General features: G+C 44.5%; 1 protein-coding gene across 1 annotated transcript in view; it reads left to right on the forward strand.

Annotated features, from left to right (window-relative positions):
- Nucleotides 1-23,024, forward strand: part of SEC24C (SEC24 homolog C, COPII coat complex component) — a 2,546,747-nt gene that overhangs the window by 1,849,946 nt on the left and 673,777 nt on the right. The window contains exon 17 of the mRNA XM_044055565.1: nt 1,623-1,719. Within this exon, the coding sequence (XP_043911500.1) occupies nt 1,623-1,719 (97 nt within the window). The remainder of the gene's footprint in view (nt 1-1,622; nt 1,720-23,024) is intronic.

The raw sequence follows: 23,024 nt of genomic DNA on the forward strand, positions 1-23,024 counted from the left end.
AATGTAGCAGCCTGTTGGTCAAAGAAGATACCCTCTTTTATGTAATTGTTTTTGGGGTCCATTACGGCAGAGCCCATCTTTTGTGGTACTCCATTTGTCTTTTAGGTAATTGGAACTACTTGCTTTCTAAAAACTGACAGTGCTGCATTTATTCATATCTATTGACAAACCATTAACTTTTTACCAATTGTAGGATGTGTCAGTTTCTCTTAGTATGTCCGGGACCCTTTATTCCTCCACCATTTTATTTAGCTGAACACTGCATGCTTTCTACCAACCTTTCTATTCATGTATGCTAGAAATGAATACAGTGTTTCCAACTGCAGCTTTTCCATATACAGTGGAAGGATGACCTCTGCATCTCTGTACTCTGAACAGTGTACTTTTAATCCCATCATACAGTGGCATTTGGCATTCACAGCTGCCCTTTTTATCTTGCACAACACAGTTCAGCTCGAGGCTAATCGTTACTCTCAAATCATTTTTTTTCTGTCCCGTTTTTGGTCAATCCACCATATTTATGCATTTTCCTTTTATTTTTCTCTTCCATAGTTAATAACTTTTCTCTTTTTAACATTGACTCCCAACTACCAGTTTTCTTCTCGGTTCTCTGTACAAGCCCCTCAGCAAAGTCTCTCTGAAGACCAACCATCCATCTAACTCCATTGCCAAGTCAGCCTTCCTGTCATCAGCATTCAGGTTGTTTTAACATGATTAATCAAAGCAGGTGTGGTCTCAACACTACTTCTTGACTTTTAAGTGATTACTAACTTTTTTTTCACGATTTCCATTTTTTTAACCTTCCTGTACTTCCAGTTAGACAGCCAGTTTTCCTATTCATATCACCATTTTAAATTGTCAGTCTCTTGAGAGGTGCAGTGCTAGATACCTTGCTAAATTCCAGATGTACAACATATAGTCCATTTCATCATTATGCCATTTGCCAGACATACTACTGAATCAGATTGTAGTAGCAAAACCTTTGTTTTATGAAAACATTTTCAGTCATAGTCAAACGATTTATCTTTCAGGATCTATAAGAATCTACCTAGAGGAATATTTTCCATGTCTTTACTTGGAATCAAAGTTAAGACTAGTAGATTCATACCTGCTTCGTTCCTGGAACCACCTTTTTGTGAAGAAGCGGCCATCACCCAACCTCCAGTTTTGCACAAGCATGCATGTTAACAGAGTGCTTTTTTGCTGGATTGGAAATTAGACCATCTTAGGGCTATCTTATGTTATCTTAGGGGTAAATCTTAGGTTGAGGTTTGCAGTTGTCTTGACTGTCAGGTATCCTGTAGCAGAGGATCTGTAGTGATTATTACAATTTGAGCTGTTTGTATTGAAGGCATTTTGTAGTCTTTTTCCTGTTGTGCCTGCCATTCACAGACAGTAAAAAAAAGCTGAAGTTAAAAGAAATATGTCTTGCTTAAAAAGAAAGACATTTGGCTGTGGCAAACATGAGCTATTTAAGTATGCTGTGTGAGAAGAACTGGAACATTGTTGCCTCGTCTTTAATCTGGTCTGTTTCAGGGTTCTAAGTTTTTATTTAGCCATTGTTTAAGTAACTTACAAACTGATGGTCTAACTGCCATTTTAAAAACATTTTACTTTTGCAGGTGCCAGCAGATGGAGAACGCTTCTTGAATGACTTGCGTAGAGATGTACAAAAAATAGTGGGATTTGATTCTGTAATGAGAGTTCGAACAAGCACAGGTAAGTCATTTAGTGTGTTTAGTTTGTAGTTAGTGGTGAAGTTATTTACTGATTTGCTTGATAGCCACATGATGTTTAAGAGCATTGAGTTATCACTGGTTATTTGTTTTGCGTTATTTTTGTGGGTTGGTTTACGTTTTATTATATACTTGCTCATAGTGAGAGGAGCCGTACTTTAAAGTTATTCAGAGGCATGCTTTCTGTATAAAATGGTGAAATTGTTGGACTTCTCATAGTTTTTTAGAGATGCTTTTTTTTAACAAGGCATTTTTTGCTTTTTCCTGGTGCCCTATGCAAATCACTTCTGTTTTTTTTTAACCCAGTTGTAAAGCAAGATGGTATCCAGTGTACATTTGAGCAGGATTTGGTGCCCTATTACCTAATTGATATGGGTCAGTCTAACTCCCACCTTTCTGACATGCCCTGACCAATTGATTTCAGGCCTGCTGCATGCTCCAGTTTTCCAGCTAGTAGCAGGGCATGGGTATATGACTAAAACTAATAACTATCCTTGAACTGAATTTCACTGGGTCATATGACTAAAAATAATAACTGTCCTTTAACTGAATTTCATACAGTCAGTTATAAACTGAAATAATAAGCTATCTGATCTAAAATTTAGTAAAAATTAGAATTCAGTACGCTGTGCCAGTTATGCTACCTACATGGTGGATGTTATCTTGCTATTAAATAACAGTCCTATTATGAAGCTGAAATGTGGATCAGTGTTTATTGGCTTTGTTTAACCAAAGCACAAAAATAATACATTTTCTCAAGAATTTCATTTACTAGAAAAACTGCCATGTTATGCGACAAAGAAGCCATAAATTTTCATGCAGTGTTGTGTAAAGCTGCTGTTGGTCAGACCACAGAATAGTAATTGGAGCATGGTTTACAGATATAAAAGTTGCAGTTGTATATTTTGAAAGTTGCACCCAGGTCTATTTAAGTGATGTTAAAAGTATGACATTCTTGTAAGCCATGAGTTAACATTATATTTTTAATGTAAAAGATTTGATCAAGATAAAAAACAAAAACAGTAATACATATTTATAAATATAAAATACATAAGTTGCTCAAACACCCCCCACCCCAACACTGTCTGCATTGTAAGAGCTGCACCTCCACTCTTCTGTTAACTAAATGCAAATGTATTTAACTCCATGCTGGTTGCACTGCCTGTAAGAAAAGGGAGAGAAAACAGTCATTACTGCTACCTTCAAAGTCATAAACTCTTATAGTGTGCTTAGAATCTAGGGGTCGCCATCATGTGAGGGAGTCAGAGGGCACAGGTACCTCTATATAAATGTCTGTTTTCAGATGCATTTGGGTACAGTACTCTTCAGTTTTGTGCTTCTTAAAGGACAGTTTGAATTGACTTGTTGCAGTGTAGTATGATTATTAACAAATTTTTACTATGTAGAATGCTTAAGTTAAATTTGTGTTGTGTTTATTACTTAAAAAAGATATATTGAGATTGTTTTCATTTGAAGTGTGGTAGTGAAAGTAGTAGTGCAACATGTATTTTAACCACATTGGAATGTGATTCTTCATTGAACACTAGTAACTTAATGGTCCATTCTCCATCGACCATTATCCAGTCAGATCGTAGTAACAAAGGCTTACAAAAATTATCTTCTTTGGTGGATACACTCCAGTCAAGTACAAAAATGCTGTCCCTGTGTTCTCCCCAACCCAAGGCCATAGTAACTGTGATGCATCCCAGATTGGAGGGGACACTTCTTGGGAAAGGCAGTCCAAGGCACATGGTCCCCCGAAGAGGCTAACATGCATATCAGTGTCCTAGAAATGAGAGCTGTCCTCCTAGCATTGCAGGCCTTTCAAGATGCACTTCCCACCAGGACTGTTGCGATCCAGACAGACTACATGTCGATGGTCTGGTTCATAAACAAACAAGGGGAAACCAAATGTTATCCTCTTTGTCAAGAAGCTGAGAGAATATGGCAATGGGTGATTTCATCCAGTCATTTTCTGATAGCAACTCAGATTCCAGGGAAATCCAACGTAATTGCAGACAAGTTAAGCAGGGTCTGTTCTATTGTCTCATGAGTAATCTCTCAACATGAATCTGGCAGAGAGGATTTTCTATCAATGGGGCCAACCATGCTACAATCTCTTTTCATCCACAAGTGCAGTAGATCCTTTGCCCTGGTCCCCCCACTGGAGGAGTCACTGAGGGATGCCTAACTTCATGATTGGCCCTCCGGTCTCCTTTATGCCTGTCCGCTGTTACCCCTTATTGCCAAATTTCTTCAGAAAGCATCTCTGTTGAAGATCACAGTCATTCTCATTGCCCCTTACTGGCCTTGTCAGATTTGGTTTCCTTTCCTTTGGCCTCATCTTCAACCATCCTGTATCCAACTTCAGACCTACTGTCTCACCTGATAGACATGACTCACTCAGACATTTCAGGCCTGAGGTTGACCACATGGCTTCTTCAGTTCTATTAATTTCCTTATAGCCCAGGCTTTCCTCCCCTGTCCATCACATTCTTTTATCATACCACAACGTTTCCACCAGGAAACTTTACAAAAGTAAATGGAAAATATTTATTTGCCCACATAAAAAAATGTAGATCCTTTTTCAGCACCAATTCCCAAGGATCTTGACTTTTTTGCTGCAATTTTCAATGAAGGTGCAAGCTCCTTTATTGTGTAAGAGTTCAGTTAGCTACCATTTGTAAGTTCTATATATATATATATATATATATATATATATATATATATATATGTATATGTGTATATATTATATACTTTAGCATCCTCCAAACTTTGTATAGTCTTTCTCAGAGGAACTTTTCTACTTAGACTCCCTTTAAAGATACCGCTCCTCCCTGGGATTTAACCATTGATCTGAAGTAGTTAACTTCATTTGTTCATCAACCTGTTGGTATCGGATCCATATCGGATCCGAGCCGGCAGCTTTAAACAGCTAAGATCTGAGCTCCAAGCTCCTCCCCCTTACCCATAATCCCCTGCCATCCCTCTCTGACCTCAGATCTCGTTTGCCGCAGTTGAATCAGCAGCTTAGAACGAGTTCCAGGCGTGGGAGTTAGTCTAGTGAGGAAAAAAATCCTTATCTACCCTTTTTTTCTTGTAGCTAAATTGCTGTTGTGTGTTGCTCCCTAGTTAGAATTTTTAGTTCTAAAACTTGTTAACTTGTTATCTTTAGTGTAATTTAATTTCCTCTCCTTCCCCCGTGTGTGTGAAGGCATGTGTGTTGGGCCTTATGTTTTTTTAGTCAGACTATGTCTGAGGCCCAAAAACCTTCTTCTCTAAATGCACCGAGTGTGGCCATAAGCTATCCCCAGGTGATGGCCACACTCGGTGTGTTATCTGCCTTGGGGATGACCACCTCTCCTCAGGCTGCACTATTTGTGCAGCCTTCAACCCCAGGGCCCTAAAGGACAGGGGGTCGAAGTTGATTCTGGCGGGACTTTTGCCCCCGGACTCGACTTCGTCCTCCTCTCCCTCTGTGGCACCTGCCGTGGCAGTGCCTCCTTCCATCCCTGCTCCCCTGGCCGGGACTCATCGTCCCACCTTAGGCCAGGAGGAGAGGGAAGCAAGATGGGAGAGGAAAAAAGAGAGACATCACAAGCGGCGGGCAGAGTCTTCCTCCTCGTCTCCGCCGGCTAAACAAGCAGCCTCTCCCAGGGCTTCCAGGCCTTCTCCTTCCTGGCTCCATTCACCTCGTTTCTCCCCGGAGCCGGAGGAGTAGACCTGGTCGCCTTCGAGGTCATTGAGGCGGCACTCCCGGCCCACCTTGGTGGCCTCTTCTAGGTCCACCTGAAGCTTGCCCGATGCAGATATGGACCGGATGATGTGTAGGTTCCTTCAGGCCCAGCTGCAGAAGAGAGTGCTCCTGCCTCCCCACCCCTCCGGGGGGAATTAGACCCCCTTTTTTGCCCCAATTGCTCCTTCGACCCACTTCCGGTGTTCGGAGCCTTCGGATCCGGGTTGCATAGGAGCCGGGGGAGGTTCGGCACCGATAGTACCTCGTACTTCGGCTCCGACCGCACCCTCGAGTTTATCGGGTCCCTTTTCGGATCCGAGCTCTCGGAGCCGGAGGTGTCAGTGTGTTTTCGGCTTCATCTCGGTCGGAGCATACTGGCCATTCGGATCCGATTACTTCGGCTCCGATCCACACATCGGATCCAAAGGGACTGCTCTCGGATCCAAGAGAGAGCAGTTCTCCTTCGGCGTTCGATGTTGTGGAGAGGGTATTGTTGAGGGATTTGAGGCCCCAGGCTCCTTGTACGGTTCCAACCTGCACTCTCTCTCAGACGGGCCTACCTTCCATCACCCGGCCCCAGGGACAGCTTGCTCCTACGTCCCAGATGGTTCCCTTGGAGGAACAGGATGTGGTTGGTGAGGCCTCTTCGGACAGCCCCCCCCGAGGAGGTTCCTCACAAACGTAAGTGCAAGAGGAGGCACTTGGACTCACCCGAGTCCTTGACGGAGGACACAGACTTAGAGGAAGGGGAAGGTTCCCCAAGATCACCCCCCCGAGGACGTCTTCTTCAGAGACATCATGGAAATGCTTCGAATTAGAGGGGGGTGGTCAGCCCAAAAACCTTCCTTGGGTGAGTCTGTGTTTCTGGAGGCGTTTGACGCAGGCCCATCTACCTCTTGGGTGTCCCTTCCCGCCGATCCCCTGGTAGATCTGATTACTACCAGGGCATGGAAGGAACCGGACACTGTGGAGCCCATTCCTAAGAGACCAGATAGAATCCTCTGTCCCCCCACTGATAGGACGGTTTGGAGCAAGGGTGCTCCAGTGGATGCCATGTTGGTGGCGGCCGCCACCAAGAAGGAACTAGCCCAGGAGAGTTCCTCGGTCCACCCTCCCGACAAGGAGTCTTGGACGATGGACCACCTGGGGAAGCGGATGTTCGCTTCAGCTACCTTCTCCGTAAGGTCGCTGAATTATATGGCAGACGTGATACGATTCCAGCGAGATCTCATCAAGGAATACGCCGGGTCGCCCCCAGAGTCCATGTCGGCCGAGGATAAGAAGGTATTCTCATCTCGAATGGCCACTCTTAAGTCCATTTCAAACACCTCTATGCTACAGAAGGAGTCGCTAGAGCTAGCGGAGTGGGCATTGTCTTACGACGACATGCTTGGCTCCACCTTTGCGATTTTGCGGAACCCTTCAAGGCGTCCTTTGCAAATGCCCCATTTGACGGTTCTTCGTTATTTGGCAAGACCGTCCACAACACGCTGGTTCAGAGCCAGAAAGACGGGAAGACGTCTGCCGTCGGAGTCTGCTTCTCGGCTCCCCAGAGGTCCTTTTCCAGGAACCAAAGGGGACAAAAGAAGATGTGGTTCCAGAAGTCCCAACAGTCCCGTTTCGCTCCGAACCCCTCGTCCTTCAGAGGCAGAGGAGGACAGGGTGGACGCCAGCCAAGAGGCAGAGGGGGACTGAAGAATTTCGGGTCGAGAGAACCCTTTTCTGATCGGCCCGCACAGCAGCCCTGAAGGGTTATCTTGACTGTTCCACTCTGGAGGCAGTCGGGGGGCGCTTCTCGAGGCACCTAGCAGTTTGGGAGTCCATTAAAACAGATCGCTGGGTGCTTCGAATCATATCCAGAGGTTACAAAATTCCCTTTCTGTATCCCTCTCCCAGACCCCGGAGCCTCCCCGATGTCCCACCCAATCAAAGGGAGGCAACAGCTGCAGAAATAAACCAGCTGCTAGAAAAAAGAGCGATCCAGCACGTCCCTCGAGACCAATCCGGATCAGGCTTTTACTCCAGGTTCTTTCTGGTGCCAAAAAAGATGGGGGACTTAAGGCCAATACTCGACCTGTCCTTTCTAAACCTGTCAGTGGACAAAGAGAAGTTCCGGATGGTCACCATTCAATCCATTCTCCCACTCTTACAGGAGAACGACTGGATGTGCTCGATAGACCTCAAGGATGCGTACTACCACATTTTGATGGACAGACTATTCAGAAGGTTTCTCCGCTTCCGGCTAGGAGCCAGCCACTACCAGTTCAGGGCCCTTCCCTTTGGTCTCACCACAGCCCCCAGGGTGTTCACCAAAGTTTTGGCAGTTGTAGCGGCCCACCTGAGACTCCAGGGAATACAGGTCTTCCTGTACCTGGACGACTGGCTCCTGACCGCCCCCACCAGGCATCTACTAGGTTCAGCCAGAAATTACTTCCTTCACTTGGCCTCCCGGCTGGGAATCACAATCAACCTCAAGAAATCTTCACTTCAACCAACCCAGATCTTAGACTTCATAGGAGCCAGGTTAGACACAAACCTATTGAAAGTCTTCTTAACTCCGGACCGGCTTCGAACTCTGAAGCTCCACGTACTGGCCCTTCTACAATCCTCGGCTCCTCCAGCGGAATTGGTTCTGAGGGCTCTAGGTTCCATGGCGGCAACAATCAATCTGCTACCTTAGCACGCTTGAACATGAGGATATTACAATGGACCTTGGAGGTTCAGTGGTCCATCCTGCAACATCCACTGAGTCCACCCATTTCCCTCAGCAGGGTTTGCAGAAAATCCCTGCTCTGGTGGATCCAGTCCCCGGACCTCCAGAAAGGGCGCCCCTTTTCTATGTCCACACCTCTAGCCACGGTGACCACGGATGCTTCTCGCCTAGGGTGGGGGGCACTGTATGGGCAGAACCGTCCAAGGCACGTGGACCCATTCAGAGACCTTGTTGCATATCAATGTCCTAGAGATGAGAGCGGTGCTTTTGGCGTTGCAAGCACTCCAGGCCCTTCTTCCCTTAGGGACAGTTGCAATTCAGACAGACAACATGTCAGTGGTCTGGTATATCAACAAACAGGGGGGAACCAGATCCTAGCACTTTGTCGAGAGGCCATGAGAGTTTGGGAATGGGCGATCTCCACCAACCGCTTTCTCATAGCGACGCACATTCCGGGTCGGTCAAACATTTTGGCAGACAGGCTGAGTCGATCCATCCTCTCACCATACGAGTGGTCTCTGAACCCCAGAATAGAGAAGCAAATCTTCCTCAAGTGGGGTCAACCTTGCTGCGATCTCTTCGTGTCTCCTTTGAACGCAAAGTGCAGCGACTACTTCGCTCTAATTCCCCCACCAGGGGAATCCCCCAGAGACGCTCTGGTGCATATTTGGCCATCCGGTCTACTTTATGCTTATCCCCCTCTTCCCCTAATGCTAAAATTCTTGCAGAAAGCCCGTCGGTTGGGGAGCAGAGTGATCGTCATAGCCCCATTCTGGCCTCATCAAAAGTGGTTCCCATGCCTATGGTCTCATCTAGTGAATCCTCCATGGATTCTAGATCCCACCTCGGATCTGATCTCTCACCCACTAGGATTATTAACCCCGAATCTGGACAACCTCAAGCTCACAGCTTGGTTGATCCAGTTCCTGTAATAGCTAGGACTCCTGGTATCTCGTCCTCTGTTAAGGCTGTTTTAGTAGCCACTCATAAACCTTCTACAAGAAAGGTTTATAACAGCAAATGGAAACGCTTTACAATCTGGGCGGAGCATAGAAAATTGGATCCCTTTACAGCTCCGATACCAACAGTGTCAGAATTTTTGTCAACTTTATTCGACCAAGGTGCTAGCTCTTCTATGGTCAAAGTCCAATTAGCCGCAATTTCCCATTATTATGTGGGAAGTGATCTCGGTCCCTTAGCCTCTTCCAAATTATGTAAGACTTTCTTAAAAGGCACTTTCCTCTTAAGGCCTCCGGTTAAAGACGCAGTCCCTCCATGGGATTTAACCCTTGTTCTCCAGTCTCTGACGGCCCCTCCTTTTGAACCTGCAGCTTCAGTGGATCTAAAATATTTATCTTGGAAGACTGCCTTTCTCATTGCTATCACTTCGGCTAGAAGAGTTTTGGAGCTTCAAGCCCTTTGCGCCAAACCTCCATACTTGGTCTTCCATAAAGATAGAGTTTCCCTCAGGACCAATCCCTCCTTTCTACCCGAAGTTGCTTCTGTGCCCAATATCAGACAATCTATTAATTTGCCAGTTTTCTTTCCAAATTATCAAAACAGGGATGAATACAAACTACATTCTCTGGACGTACACAGGCAATTGAGATTCTACTTGCACAGGACCGCTGAACATAGGAAATCTGAGCAACTCTTTTTATCCTTTGCTAAATCCTCTTTGGGCAAACCAGTATCAAAAGTTACATTGTCCAGATGGATTTCCCAATGTATACTTCTTGCATATAAGAGTTCTGGCCGGCCTGAACCCGAAGGAGTCCACACTCATTCTACCCGATCGATTTCTACTTCTGCTGCCTTTTACTCCAGAGTGTCCTTGGATGACATTTGTTCAGCAGCCACTTGGGCTTCATCCCATACTTTCATTAACCATTACAAGTTGGATATAATTTCCAGAGGGAGAGCATCCTTCGGCTCTGCAGTGCTCCAGAATATCCTTCCATGAGGACCTCCCAAGTTTTGGTAGCTGGGGACTCTGTCCCACAGGTTGATGAACAAATGAAGTTAACTACTTCAGATAAAGAAGTTATGTACTCACCATAACGTTCCATCTGAGTAGGTAAACTTCATTTGTCAGCAACCAACCCTCCCTCCATCCCCCTAACCTATAGTGCATCCTAGAAGGATTCCTTGTCCTTTTTCTCCGGATAACACCAGGTTAGGATGTGCAGGTGATCCTTTGTTTTGTAATGTTCTGTGTTACTATAGCAAACTCGATCTGAGGTCAGAGAGGGATGGCAGGGGATTATGGGTAAGGGGAGGAGCTTGGAGCTTGGATCTTAGCTGTTTAAAGCTGCTGGCTCGGATCCGATATGGATCCGATACCCACATGTTGCTGACAAATGAAGTTTACCTACTCAGATGGAACGTTATGGTGAGTCCATAACTTCTTTTTTTGCAATCTTTAGCAACAACACAGATGAAACGTTATGGTGAGTACATAACTTTTTTTTTTTTTTTTTTGGTGTGGTTTGGATCTCATGACAAAATAGGTCACATCGAATAGTCACATCTGCGGAAAATATAATTGGTACTAGTTTGCCCTCCTTACAGGACCTGTACTATTCCAGAATCATGAAATGGGCAGGGAAGATCATCACCAACCCTTCAAATCCAGGCCATCATCTTTTTGAACTATTACCGTCAACCAGGCGTTGTAGATTAATACGCACCAAAACAAGCAAATATAAGAACATTTTTTTTTCTGTAGGCCATCAAGTTCATAAACGGTTAACACAGCTTATTAGGCTGGGATATTCTTTTCTCCAAGCCTCCGAGGATTCTGCAGTATTGTTTACATATTGTTAATACTTGTTTCTTTCAGAATTTATTTCAGTATTTCTTGCACTGTTGCACTTTGCACCTTGTATGTATATGTATATTTACATTTTTGTCTTGTTCTTAGCAGTTGCATGTATGTTGTTTGTCTTGATGTCCTTTTATTCTCATGTTGCAGTATTCTCACTGTGGGGTCCTCTGCCTCAGACGACCCGAATGTCCGGCTCCTATGCAAAAGCTTAAGCCTGGTTGCTGTCAGGTGCGTGGGACGTCACATGCAAGGCCATAAACCATAGGCCTTAAATGTGATGTCTGCACACACAGACCTCAGAATTTCTCTGCCACAGTCGAACATCAGCTTACTTGCTTCACTCCGCTCTTCAGAAGATGTCTAAAGATAAGCATCCCGTTGGGGAATTTTTTTGTTTTCTTCCTTAGGCTTAGGTTGCTGTGGCTCCCTTTTAATTGCCCCATGTCAGCTAGAAAGGAGATATGTGAGTGCAGTCATCAGATTCCACACAAAGATTCACATGAGCTGTGCTTGTTTTGCTTAGGCCAATCTCACACCATACAACCTGTACCGTTTGACAGTCATTAATTCCCAAAACCCTTCGCAAGTTGTCTGGCAACCGTCAAACTTTCGTGGAAAACCAGCGACTTAAGTGATTAGCATTAGGCATGGAACCAGAGTTGGCTGTCGAGGTGGAGCCACCTAAAAAGAAGGCCAAGGTTGAGGCCTACTTTATCTGTCCCTTAGTGGGTACCTGTGTGGAAGCTGCCTGGGAATCTCCAGTTGGCACGTTCTCCAACGGCTGCTTCGGCCAATGTCGAGGGGGAACCGGGCTTCATCGGACAGCCACTCATGCAACCAGAACAGGACTCTTCTACCACAGGACAGATGACCGATCCTTCTCTAACTACCAACTACTCCTCTTAAGAGGAAACAAAAAAACTAAGCACCTTACTACTCCAGCTGAAGAACAACCAGACTGGCAAACCTTTTCCCACTCTTTGGTACAGGCATTTATGGCCCTTAGGCCTATAGCTCCACTTTTTCCTACCTTGCCTGCTCTCAGCCCCAGACCAGCTTCAGCTTCTTCTATTCCCCAACACTTACTCAGGAGGAAGAATCCTCTTAGAATGAATCTTTGACTTGTACATCCCAACTAGCTTCCCCCTTGGATTACTACTCCCCAGATGAGGACTCCCTAGAAGGAGACTCCCCACCTGAAGATATTTCCTTTGGGGAGACTATCTCCAAAATGACAGATTATTTCAAATGGGATGCCACACAGATGACTGAGGTACAAAAGAGGTGCTTTGAGTTGCTTCAGATTGAGTCGCCCTCTCCCTCTGCTGTCATCCCTGTGATTCCAGCTTACCTGGATGAATTTGCCTCAGCCTCTAAGACCCCTTGATCACACCCCTCAGCAGCCTCTAAGACCCCTTGATCACACCCCTCAGTACCCAAGAGACCCGGCATTTTTTTTTTTAAAGTACCTGATGACCACAAGTACCTCATCAAGTCACCCATGGCAGACCCTGCTGTCATTGCAGTTATCCCAGATAAACAATCTAGACAAATTCCCTCTTTCTCCCTTCCCCCATATGACAAGGGCAATAAGATCATGGACAGACTGGGGAAAAAAATTCACACATCTTCCACTCTAGCCTTCAGGGCAATCAATTATCAGATCCACATGGTAAAATATGCCGTAGACTTGGTTTCCCAGGCAACATCATTACTTCCTTCCCTGCTTGAATCACCAAACAAAACACAGTTAGCATTTAACCACTCATTAGCAGCACAGGTTGCCAGAGACTGTATAAAGTGCAGCTATGATGCTGAGGCTTCAGCCAGATCTGCTGCATCAGCCTCTGTACTGCATAGGTATTCCTGGTCAGACTACAGCCACTTCCTGATGACTTTAAAAACAAAGTCTTGGATGCACCCCTAGACAATAAATTCCTGTTTGGCAAACAATCTGCTGAACTGTTCAAAAGCCTCCAGGAAAAAAAGTAAAGAACTTCAGGACCTCAAACATTTATTAGTCTCACCCGTTCCAAAGTTTTATAGAAACTACCCAGCCAAGCCCACCTTTGTCAGGAGGGCTCATACCCCACCTTTCCTCCTCCTCTTCTTCAAGACACAGGAAAGGATCTAGAAAGGCTACCTCCCCTAGGACAGCCTCTTCTCAACCCACTCCCAGGCAGCCTTTTCCAGACAGAAATAACAGTGCGTGTCTGCCTCAGCCACGTAGCCCTCTCCACCTGCCTCTCTCACTGTCTGCCCCTTTGGAAAGAGGTCACCTCAGACCTTTGGGTATTATCATTAGTGGAAAAAGGGTACTGTACGACCTGGAAGGAAAAACCCCAACCACCAGGCATACCCTTCCCTCCAAAAAAACAACTACACTTAATCCCTTAGACTATCCAAGATCTGCTATCACTAGGGACTATAGAAAGGGTACCCTTAGGGCAAGAAGATTGGGGGTTCTACTCCAGACACTTCCTGGTACCAAAAATGGATGGCCCTTGAAGGCCCATTCTGGACTTGTCCCAGTTAAACCCTTTCCTACAGGTCCCTTGAATGTTATCCCTCCAAACCCTATTTTCACTACTGCCACCCAGGGCACTTATGGCCAACTTGGACCTGAAGGAGGCATACCTCCACAGTCCCATTCACCCAGATTACAGAGGGTATTTACATTTTGCTGTACCCTACTCACACTTTCAGTTTACTGCCTTGCCCTTTGGTTTATCTACTGCACCAAGGGTCTTCACAAAGTGTCTTGTCCCAGCAGTAGCCTACTGCCGAACAAGAGGCATACAAATTTATCCTTACCTGGACGACATCCTCATTCTAGCAGAAGAGGAAAATATTCTCAGGACCCACTTAAAATTCACCATGTCCCCTGCTTCAGAGCTTGGGGTTCACCCTCAACCTGACAAAGTCCTCCCTCACCCCAACTCAAGACCAAACCTTCTTGGGCTGCAGGATAAGAGCAGACTTGATTAAGGCCTTCCTTCCCCAGAACAAAGTCTACTCCCTAACCAACTTTTTTGAAGAGCTGCTTCTGATCAGCCATATTTCTGCCAGGCAGTTCCTCCATCTTCTAGGCCTCATGTCAGCTATGCGTCCCATGCTACCCCTAGCCAGGCTGCACAAGAGGAAGTTCCAATGGTACTTGAAAAAAGCCTGGTCACAACACAATCACCCCCTGGAATTTCAGGTCCCTTCCTACCCTGCGTAAAGGCAGAGTTGAGGTGGTGGATCCAACAAGTAAACCAGAATCCAGGCCTACCTCTGCAACTCACCAAACCAGTCCAATTCATGCACACACAGATGCCTTGGATCTAGGATGGGGGGCCACTATGAATGGCCTCAGGGTACAGGCTCAATGGGCGCCTTCCCTCCAGAAAAAACATATCAACATGAGGGAAATGACTGCTCTTCTTCTAGCCTTACAGACCTTTTTCCCTCTAACTCAGGCAGGTCCTCTACAAATCTTCACAGACAACACAACTGTGATGCGGTACATCAACAAACAGGGAGGGACCAGATCATATTTACTGTGCAGACTTGCAACACAGGCATGGGAGTTAGCCACCCAGTACAAGGTCACACTGCAGGCAGTCTACATCCCATCCCAAGACAACCATCAGGCAGATGCACTCAGCAGATCCTTCTCTCAACATCATAAGTGAGTGTTAAACAGAGATGTGTTCTCAAACATTGCCCACCAATGGGGCACACCACAGATCTATTTGCCTCCCCGCAGAACAGACTACTGCAGAAGTTCTGCTCCAGAGAACCCCCCCACCCACTAGCTTGGAAAGTGGATGCATTTTCGATTTCTTGAAAGAGACTGTTTATGCCTTCCCACCCTTCCCACTCATTCAGAAAGTCCTACTGAAAATCCAGAAGGACAAGCCAGAAATCTTGCCGGTGACGACCTGTTGGCCAAGACAGCATCGGTTCCCCCTTCTGTCTGTAGCCAAGGGCAATCACCACAGGTTGCCTCACAAAGTGGACCTGCTCACACAACAGAAGGGATCCCTGATTCACCCACACCTGGAAATTCTTGGCCTAACACTGGGTGATAAGCTTCTGATCCCTTTCAGACACCTGTACTCAGAGGACATGCTAGTCATCCTGCAGGAGGGCAGGAAACTCACTACCAGGAGATCCTATGTTTCCAAATGGAAGAGGTTCTCCATTTGTTGTCTCCAAAGGCAACTAGACCCCTTCCAAGCGGATGTACCCCTAGCTCTAGCCTGTGTGTGAGAGTTCCTAAACTCAGAACTTTCATACTCTTCAGCGAAAGTTATCTGCCATCTCAGCCTGCTTGCCTATGGAACCTCCCCTCCTTTCCAGACTGGAGGTCAAACTTTTCCTGAAGACGGTTCTCCACATCAGACTACCGAGGAACCCTATTCCCTCACCTTGGGATTTGAACTACATACTGGAAAAACTCACAATTACCCCCTTTAAAATGGCAAGCTCTGCCTGTCTGCAGATGTGTACCTGGAGGACTGTCCTATTAGTAGCCCTTACTTCAACTAGGAGATTCTTTGAGCTGCATGCTCTAATGGCTTTCCCACCCTGCACTGTCTTCCACAAAGACAGGGAAACCCTTCACACCAATCCTTCCTTCATGCCCAAGGTGGGTCAGTGAGTTGTCCCTCAACCAGTCTATTCATTTACCCACCTTCTTCCCTTCACATCAAAATGACAGTGAGAGAGTGCTCCACTCCCTTGATGTTTACAGGCAATAAGATTTTTCCTGGACAAGACCAAAGCATTAGACGGTCCAGTCAGCTCTTCATATCCTTCCACCCCAGGGCCCTGGGAAAGCTGTATCCAGACTGTATATTCCTGGATATGAAAAACTATTGCCTTCTGCTACTCCTTTCATGGCAAAGACTTGCCCTATATGGTTAAAGCTCATTCTCCTAGAGCAGTGGCCTCTTCAGGAGCTTTCCTCAAAGGCCTTGATACAGCCACCATATTAGAGGCATCCACATGGTCCTCTGTGTACACTTTTACCAAACATTGCAAATTGGACAGTATATTCAGAGCCAGGGCAGGATTTGCAAGAGCCATCCTCCATGGTTTCCTGGAGACTGTTACTTCTTCCTCCACCCTTTCTTCTTCTTGAGCTGTGGTACTCTCCGAAAGTGAGAGTACTGCAACATGAGAATAGAAGGACACAGAATAGTTGTGTAAAATCTTACCATAACCATAAATGTCCTTCTCTTACATGTTGCAGTATTCCTGCCCTCCCTCCTACCCCCTTCATCACATTTACCCTTTCTGGATGGTATCATTCTTCTGTTAGGCTGCTGTTCAACAGAGTAATCAGTTCTGAGGTCTGTGTGTGCAGACATCACATTTAAGGCCTATGGTTTATGACCCTGCGTGTGACATCCCACACACCTGACAGCAACCAGGCTTAACCTTTTGCATAGGAGACGGATGTTTGGGTCGCCTGAGGCAGATCCCACAGTGAGAATACTGCAACATGGAAGAGGAGAACATCTTTAGTTATGGTAAGGTTTTGCACAACTATTTTTTCTTAATAGTTGTATTTTTGCAGTTTATGCAATTCATACTTGGAGAGTCACTGAAACCACAGTCAAATTCCTTGTATGTGTGCATACTTGGCCAATAAATGTGATTCTGATTCTGATTAAATGTTGCAGTTAGTTGCCTGACTACCCTGATTCTCATCTATGTACAGAGATCCTAATACAGGATGTCTCTTCCTTGTTGCAGGGACATATGCATACTTGCATGATAAAACTGACAGGCCATGACATTTTCAGTTTGTTTATGTATTTATTTATTGTGGTCACAGGCATATGCTGTACTTCAGCATGAAAATTCACTGTTCCTCAGTCTAGTGTCTGTCTCCAAGTTCTAATCCACAGAACACAGAATTATTTGAAAGCTGCATACTACATTGGGCCACTTTTTTATTGCTAACTTATTCAGTATTTTTTTTTTTCTGGTGAACAGCTTTAGGACATTTTCATTTCATGTCTAGGGCATGCTTTGTTCAAACCTGAAAAACCTTTCTAGTTGCTGGCATCAAATCCTGTATAAAGATTTGGATTCTAAGTGCCTCTGCTTCTTTAAAGAATCCATCTTTGGAATAGTATGCCAGATTTATGAGGAGTTCTTCAGGAAGACTTCCAGAAGTAGATAAGCTTTTTGCCATGCCTGGCTGACACATGCAAAATTGGAAGATTCCTGCCAGGTGTCAGTTTCAGAAGTCATATGAGCGGTCCACTATAATGGGAGATTTTCAGCCTTCCAAAAAGCACCACAGAAAGTGACACTGCTAAAAGGAATTAATATAAGGTCAGAAATTATTTGGAAAGGCTGTGACCAAGAAGTGCAGGACTGAATACTTTGTGTTTAGTAGGTCTACTGATGTAACTGCTGTCTGGCTTTCCAGTTGGCTGCAGACCCCAACACACACCTTTAATAATAGGGAGAGAGCATAGGATTGTAAAGTGATTTTAGACAAAGGGTCTGTTTATCTGCTGCCCTTGCTTTCAGGTCTGTCATCTGCAAGGCTCACATGGCTAAATACTGAGAGAAATCCTGAAATAAGTTGAGTTTACTTTAGAAGTCACCGAATGTACCCTGAAAGCACAGATTTCTAGACTGGCTAACATCAGTTAGAAGATGGGAAAGCATGTTATAAAATGTGGGTTCAGTTCTGAGGTTGCAGTGAAGTAACAGAGGCAGCAGCAATATGGTCCACCATAAAGAGACCTGCTTGGTTGAGAATTCATCTTCTCCTAGTGTGTGTCAAGGACCAGGTTTTCAGTTTGTCTTTTGACAATAGTCTCCCATTTTTCTTTCCACACAAGAGACCATGAGGAAGTTATAATGAAAAAAGAAGGGTCCATCAAAACAGCCAAAATTTTCCTCCCACTTAATCTCAGGTATAGCAGAAACTGTCCATCCAAGTAGTGGTCCCTTTATCACAGTCAGACCAGTGGTCAGCAGGCCAGGCAGAAGAGAGTCTTTAAGAAGAGCACACTGCAGGGCAAGCAAAAAAGCTATTTACATAAGGCCTTCTGGAAATATCTCCACAGGATCATTTGAACAGCTGTGGCTCCATTCCTGTTTGTGATGTTGGGGCTTTAACGGCTGCTGTGGATCTTAACAATAACAATATGCATTTTCTCATATGGAAAGAACAAAGGAAGTCCATTGTGTTAAGAGCAAGAGACTTCCATCTCCAGTTTATGCATTTCCTGTGTGCAGACAGAACACATGATATTCCTCAGGTTCAGGGCAGGGGAAAGCTATTTCCAGTTTACTTCTTTGCATTCTTTATATTTCACCCATTCCCAGTGTATTCACAAAATCTCTACCCTCTGGATTGGCTGCCCTGAGGACTAATGGCATTCATATCTACCTACACCTGCATGACTACCAACATAGGCTCAGCCCAAGGAAGAGCTGCATGGCAATGCTCTTCTCAGCCTCCATTGGAACTTGACAGTTTATTTTAATATGTCCAAGTACAGCCCAATTCCAAGGTCTTCCTTGAGGAGGGGAGAGGCACCCTAGATGCATGGTTTTCCTGCCACCCCAAAAAGTTACCTTTTTAGAGGGATTTTTCCCCTAGTATTCCTAAAGGATGACCATAAAAGCAATGAACTGTTCCAGTGCCATGAACTTGAGTGCATCCATTGTCCTTATGATGCCTCTGACAAGACTCCATATGTGAAAGATTCTGTGGTACCGCAAAAAGTCCATGGGAACAGTGCATACCTCCCCAGCAAATTAACTACCAGTCCTGCCATGAATTCAAAGTGAATTTGGCTAGTTGAGAGTCTCAAGTCAATGTGAATATAAGTGTACCTTTTAAGCATTCCCCTTGCAACCAGGACCTTAACACTTACGCATCAGACAGAGCTTGGGGATACACACCTTCATCTTCAAGACAGAGTCTGCAGAACACCAAACAAAGGAAGCAAAATGTCAACCTCAAAGAAATGTTGGCTGTTTTCTGGCCCTTATAGCCTTCAAGTCAGTCTGAAAAGTCGAAGTCCTGCACTTATCCACAGACATTACCACAGTCATAGGTTCATAAGCCAGTGGAGGTGGTGTTGCCCACTCTGCAGACTAGCTATGCAAACTTGTGACTTAGCCTTGCAATCGCAAGTAGTTCCTAGGGCATTATGCTTCCTTTCAGACCTCAGTCAAATGGCAGATACCCTTTTCAGGTCATTTGCCAGCAACCAGACGTGGCAGCTGAACAGATGAGTCTTCAGAAGCTTAAGAGAAGGATGAGGGTCTCTAGAAATGGACCTGTTTGTCTCTATAGATAACCATCAAGTCCTGAAGTTTTGCTAAGGGTTGCCTTGCAAAAAAAGGTACAAGTAGCGAGTGTTTTTTCCTTCCCTTGAACAAGCCTTTTCCTTTGATCATACTGTGATATACTGTGGTGTGTCTACCACCCATTGTACCACAGACAATGAGGATTGAAAGCCTTTTTTTCCTGGACAAGCAGCACTGTTTCTCCATCCTGTTGCAACTGTGGATGGAGAGTCTTGACACCCTACATCAGGTAATAGTGCCACTATCCCAGCAGTCAGGTTGTCTGATACAAGCATTTCTACAGACTTATGGTGTAGATGATCTGACATTTATTCATTCCTCCACAACAATTGTTTTCTGAGGATTTGCTCAGCATTCTGAAGGAAGGCAGGTAGCTTAGCACAATGAAAGTCTCATCTAGCAAAATGGAGTGGGTTCTGAATTTGGTGCTGCAAGAATTGCTAGCACTAGAACTCCAAATCTGCAAGGCTGTCCTCCTTACTGTTGTATTTGTCAGGACCTTTTTTTATACTTCAGTTAATGTATATGTCAGCCTACACTTGGGACTTAGAGGGATGAAGTCCCGACTGCGGCTCAGATGGTCCGAGTTCAAATAGCAACTCTGGAACTTGACAGGGGACGCTGGGAGGATGGGCATGCCCATCCTTGGGGGGGGGTGTTGAGGCACATGTTCAGACACAATTATAGTTGATCCGCAGTGGTGGCTGGGAATGTGTGGGGTGGTGTTAGCACAAGAAGGATGATGGCCAGACCTGTGGCTGAGTCTCTTGCAGAGGTGTGGATGGTATGCTAGCATAGTCAGTTGCATGCATGCATTCATTGAAAAGATATGAGTATCTACAAGGAGCTGGGACGTTAGGAGAAAAACACTCCTTGGCAGCAGCATGATGCTGTCATGACAAGCCTTGTGATCTCCTCCACAGCCTCAGACATGGGTCAGACCTATTTTAGGGGAGACTAGTCCTGTTCAGTAGACCCAGTGGATAAGGAGATGCCATGGGAGTGACTGATGGTCAGTGGCTTGGAGCCCAAAAATGCCACAAATAAGAAAAAGTTGAGGTACATGTTTCAGCAGTCTGCATGCTGTACTGTCGATCTGCCAGTGACAAATCACATGTTGGTGAAACATTTCCTAAGGGAGTTCTGCATTTCCATCTACTGAGAAGGTTATCTTACCTTATTGGGACCTAAACTTTGATTTAGAAAAAAATTACATTAAATCCCTTTGAGCCAGCAGCGTCTACTCTTCTGAAGTGCTTTGTAATGCAGGGCAACACTTCCAGTAACTGTTAACCTTAGACAAAATGATTTCAGAGTTGCAGTCCTTGATGTTCAAACAACTTTTTTACAGTGTTCTGCAAAGACAGGATGAGTCTTCTTTCATGTCAAAGGTAGCATCAGGGATTTGCTATTAACTAACCCATTCTATCACCTTTCTCCAAGCAAGAAAGTTAAAGATGAGAGGATTTTGCACCTGTTAGATGTCCAGAAGCAACTCAAGTGTCACAGACATAACCATGGACTTTAGGCAGACAGAACAGTTGTGTCTTTGTCCTAGGAAAATGGGGCACACCAGTCACCAAGCAGCTGATTTTCCAATGGTTAGCTGATTGCATTTTAGTGTATGAAAGGCATTAGAAAGCTTTGCCGTGGCATGTTAGGGCCCATTGAAGAAGACCAGGTGACACTTCAGGAGTCTTAAGAATGCCTCTACTCAGGGCATTTTTGAGGCTCTAGTAAAGAGAGAGTTGTCTCGATAAGTACCCAGATCTGTTTAGACAGATGATAGTAGGAGATCTGGATATTTGTGTGGTCAGCTTTCTCTCATTCGGTCATGTTTACAGCATAGTCAGGAAATCATTCCATCTTGTCCAATTAATTTCCAAAAGGATATCTTCAAGATCCAAAAAAGTCATTACAACAGTATACTCTTCCCTTATTATACCGACCTTCAGTACACTGCCCCCTTTGGTATGTACCACTCCAAGTATATTGCTCAACTGGAAAGGCCCCAACAATGTTTTAACAAAGAAAAGTAAAGGACTTAAAAAAATCTTTCAAATATCCCAATTAGCACAACTCTGCATATGTTCAGTAGACTACCAGCTGCTCAGGAGTGACCTGTGTCTTGTCATTGAAAGACCCAGACCTATTTGACCACCTGTTTCTTTGCAAAACCAGTGGCTGTACAAACACCCACATCAGGGACTTTTACACTACAAGTAGTTAAGACAATGCTGGAGGATAGGTTCCTTACTTAACGTATTCTCAGACTATGGAATATGTTACCACTACACCTCAAGTAAAGTACTATTACGTCTACCTTTAAAGCTAGTCTTGGCAATTGGATGAGCAGATACAAATTTACACTAGGTTTTGTCACATAAGGCAAACAGCATACAACAAGGAATCAACTGCTTCACCACAAAACGAAACCACAAAGACTAGTAAAAACAAAGAATTTATTTCTCTAGTGCCTCGGCCACAATAAGCCTACTTTAAAAGCCACAATTTTAGAACAGATGCCTATGTATGAATTGGATAATAATAAAATTAAGAAGGCACTTTTTAAAAAAGGAAACCATTTTTATTTTGAAATATGGTACTTTGATACCAAAGGGTCTGAATACAGAATGTTGTTGGAAGTGTGTGATTTAAATGCATTGTGTTACTTTAAATGTGTAGTGTCATTTAAGTTTTAATTGTTTAACTAATTGTTTAATCACTTGTTGAATTGATTGTAGCTGTTGCTGTAAATATTGACTTTTACAAGCAGTATGTTACTACTTGAAGGCTTATTGTGGCCGAGGCGCTAGAGAAATAAATTATTTGTTTTTACTAGTCTTTGTGGTTTCGTTTTGTCATACAAGGCCCTGCTTGATTTAGAAGGAGGACACTTACATTTTTGTAAAGGTAACAAAAACTTTTAACTAGATACTTAAATGTGTATTTTGGATGTTGAGTTATTGCCTAGTAATGTTCCAATGCTCTTGAGTTTTCTAACTGATCCTCCATTCACACCTTTTCTAGTCCAGAAATAAGGTAGGTTTTAGCAAAGCCATTATGCAGGCCTTCTCTGAGCACTTGCTTCACAGAATTGGTATCGGCAGAAAGGGACTGGTGCTCATTTTAGACTGCTTTTCACCTCCCTCTGCATGTACTGCTTGGGTAGTCTTTCTGCATGTAATGAATAGTACTGCAACAGTGATCAGTACAAAGAACTTATCAAAGTTGTGAGAGTACTGTCCACCATAGCAGATGATGATCCAGTAGAATCACTTTTGCAGTGCTACTTCCCACTCACCTTCCCCCATATGGTCTTTCTACTTTAATCTGGTATCTGATGTGGAAGGTAAGTCGAATTATCACCCACCTTTTTAATTCTTTTTCCAGTGTCTCTGCTTCAGAGAGATGAATATTAGAGGGAATGTTCTTTCTCTTCCTGTATTTCACATCATAAGCTTTGCAAGGGCTGTAACTGGACACTTCCCTAGAAATTGTTACTCCTCATTTTTGCTTTCACCTCTTATTTGATCTAAAAAGAAAACAAAATGTTGTCTCTTCCCTTCAGTAGACATATCTGCTATATTTTCACTGGCAAAAAGGAACAAAAGACTGCACAAGCTGGTTTCCCATTTTGTTTGGAATACCGGCATTTGTGCCTGTATTGTGGAG

Source organism: Protopterus annectens, chromosome 14.part0 (assembly GCF_019279795.1).
Source record: "Protopterus annectens isolate FY-2018-M chromosome 14.part0, PAN1.0, whole genome shotgun sequence".
Classification (NCBI taxonomy): domain Eukaryota; kingdom Metazoa; phylum Chordata; order Ceratodontiformes; family Protopteridae; genus Protopterus; species Protopterus annectens.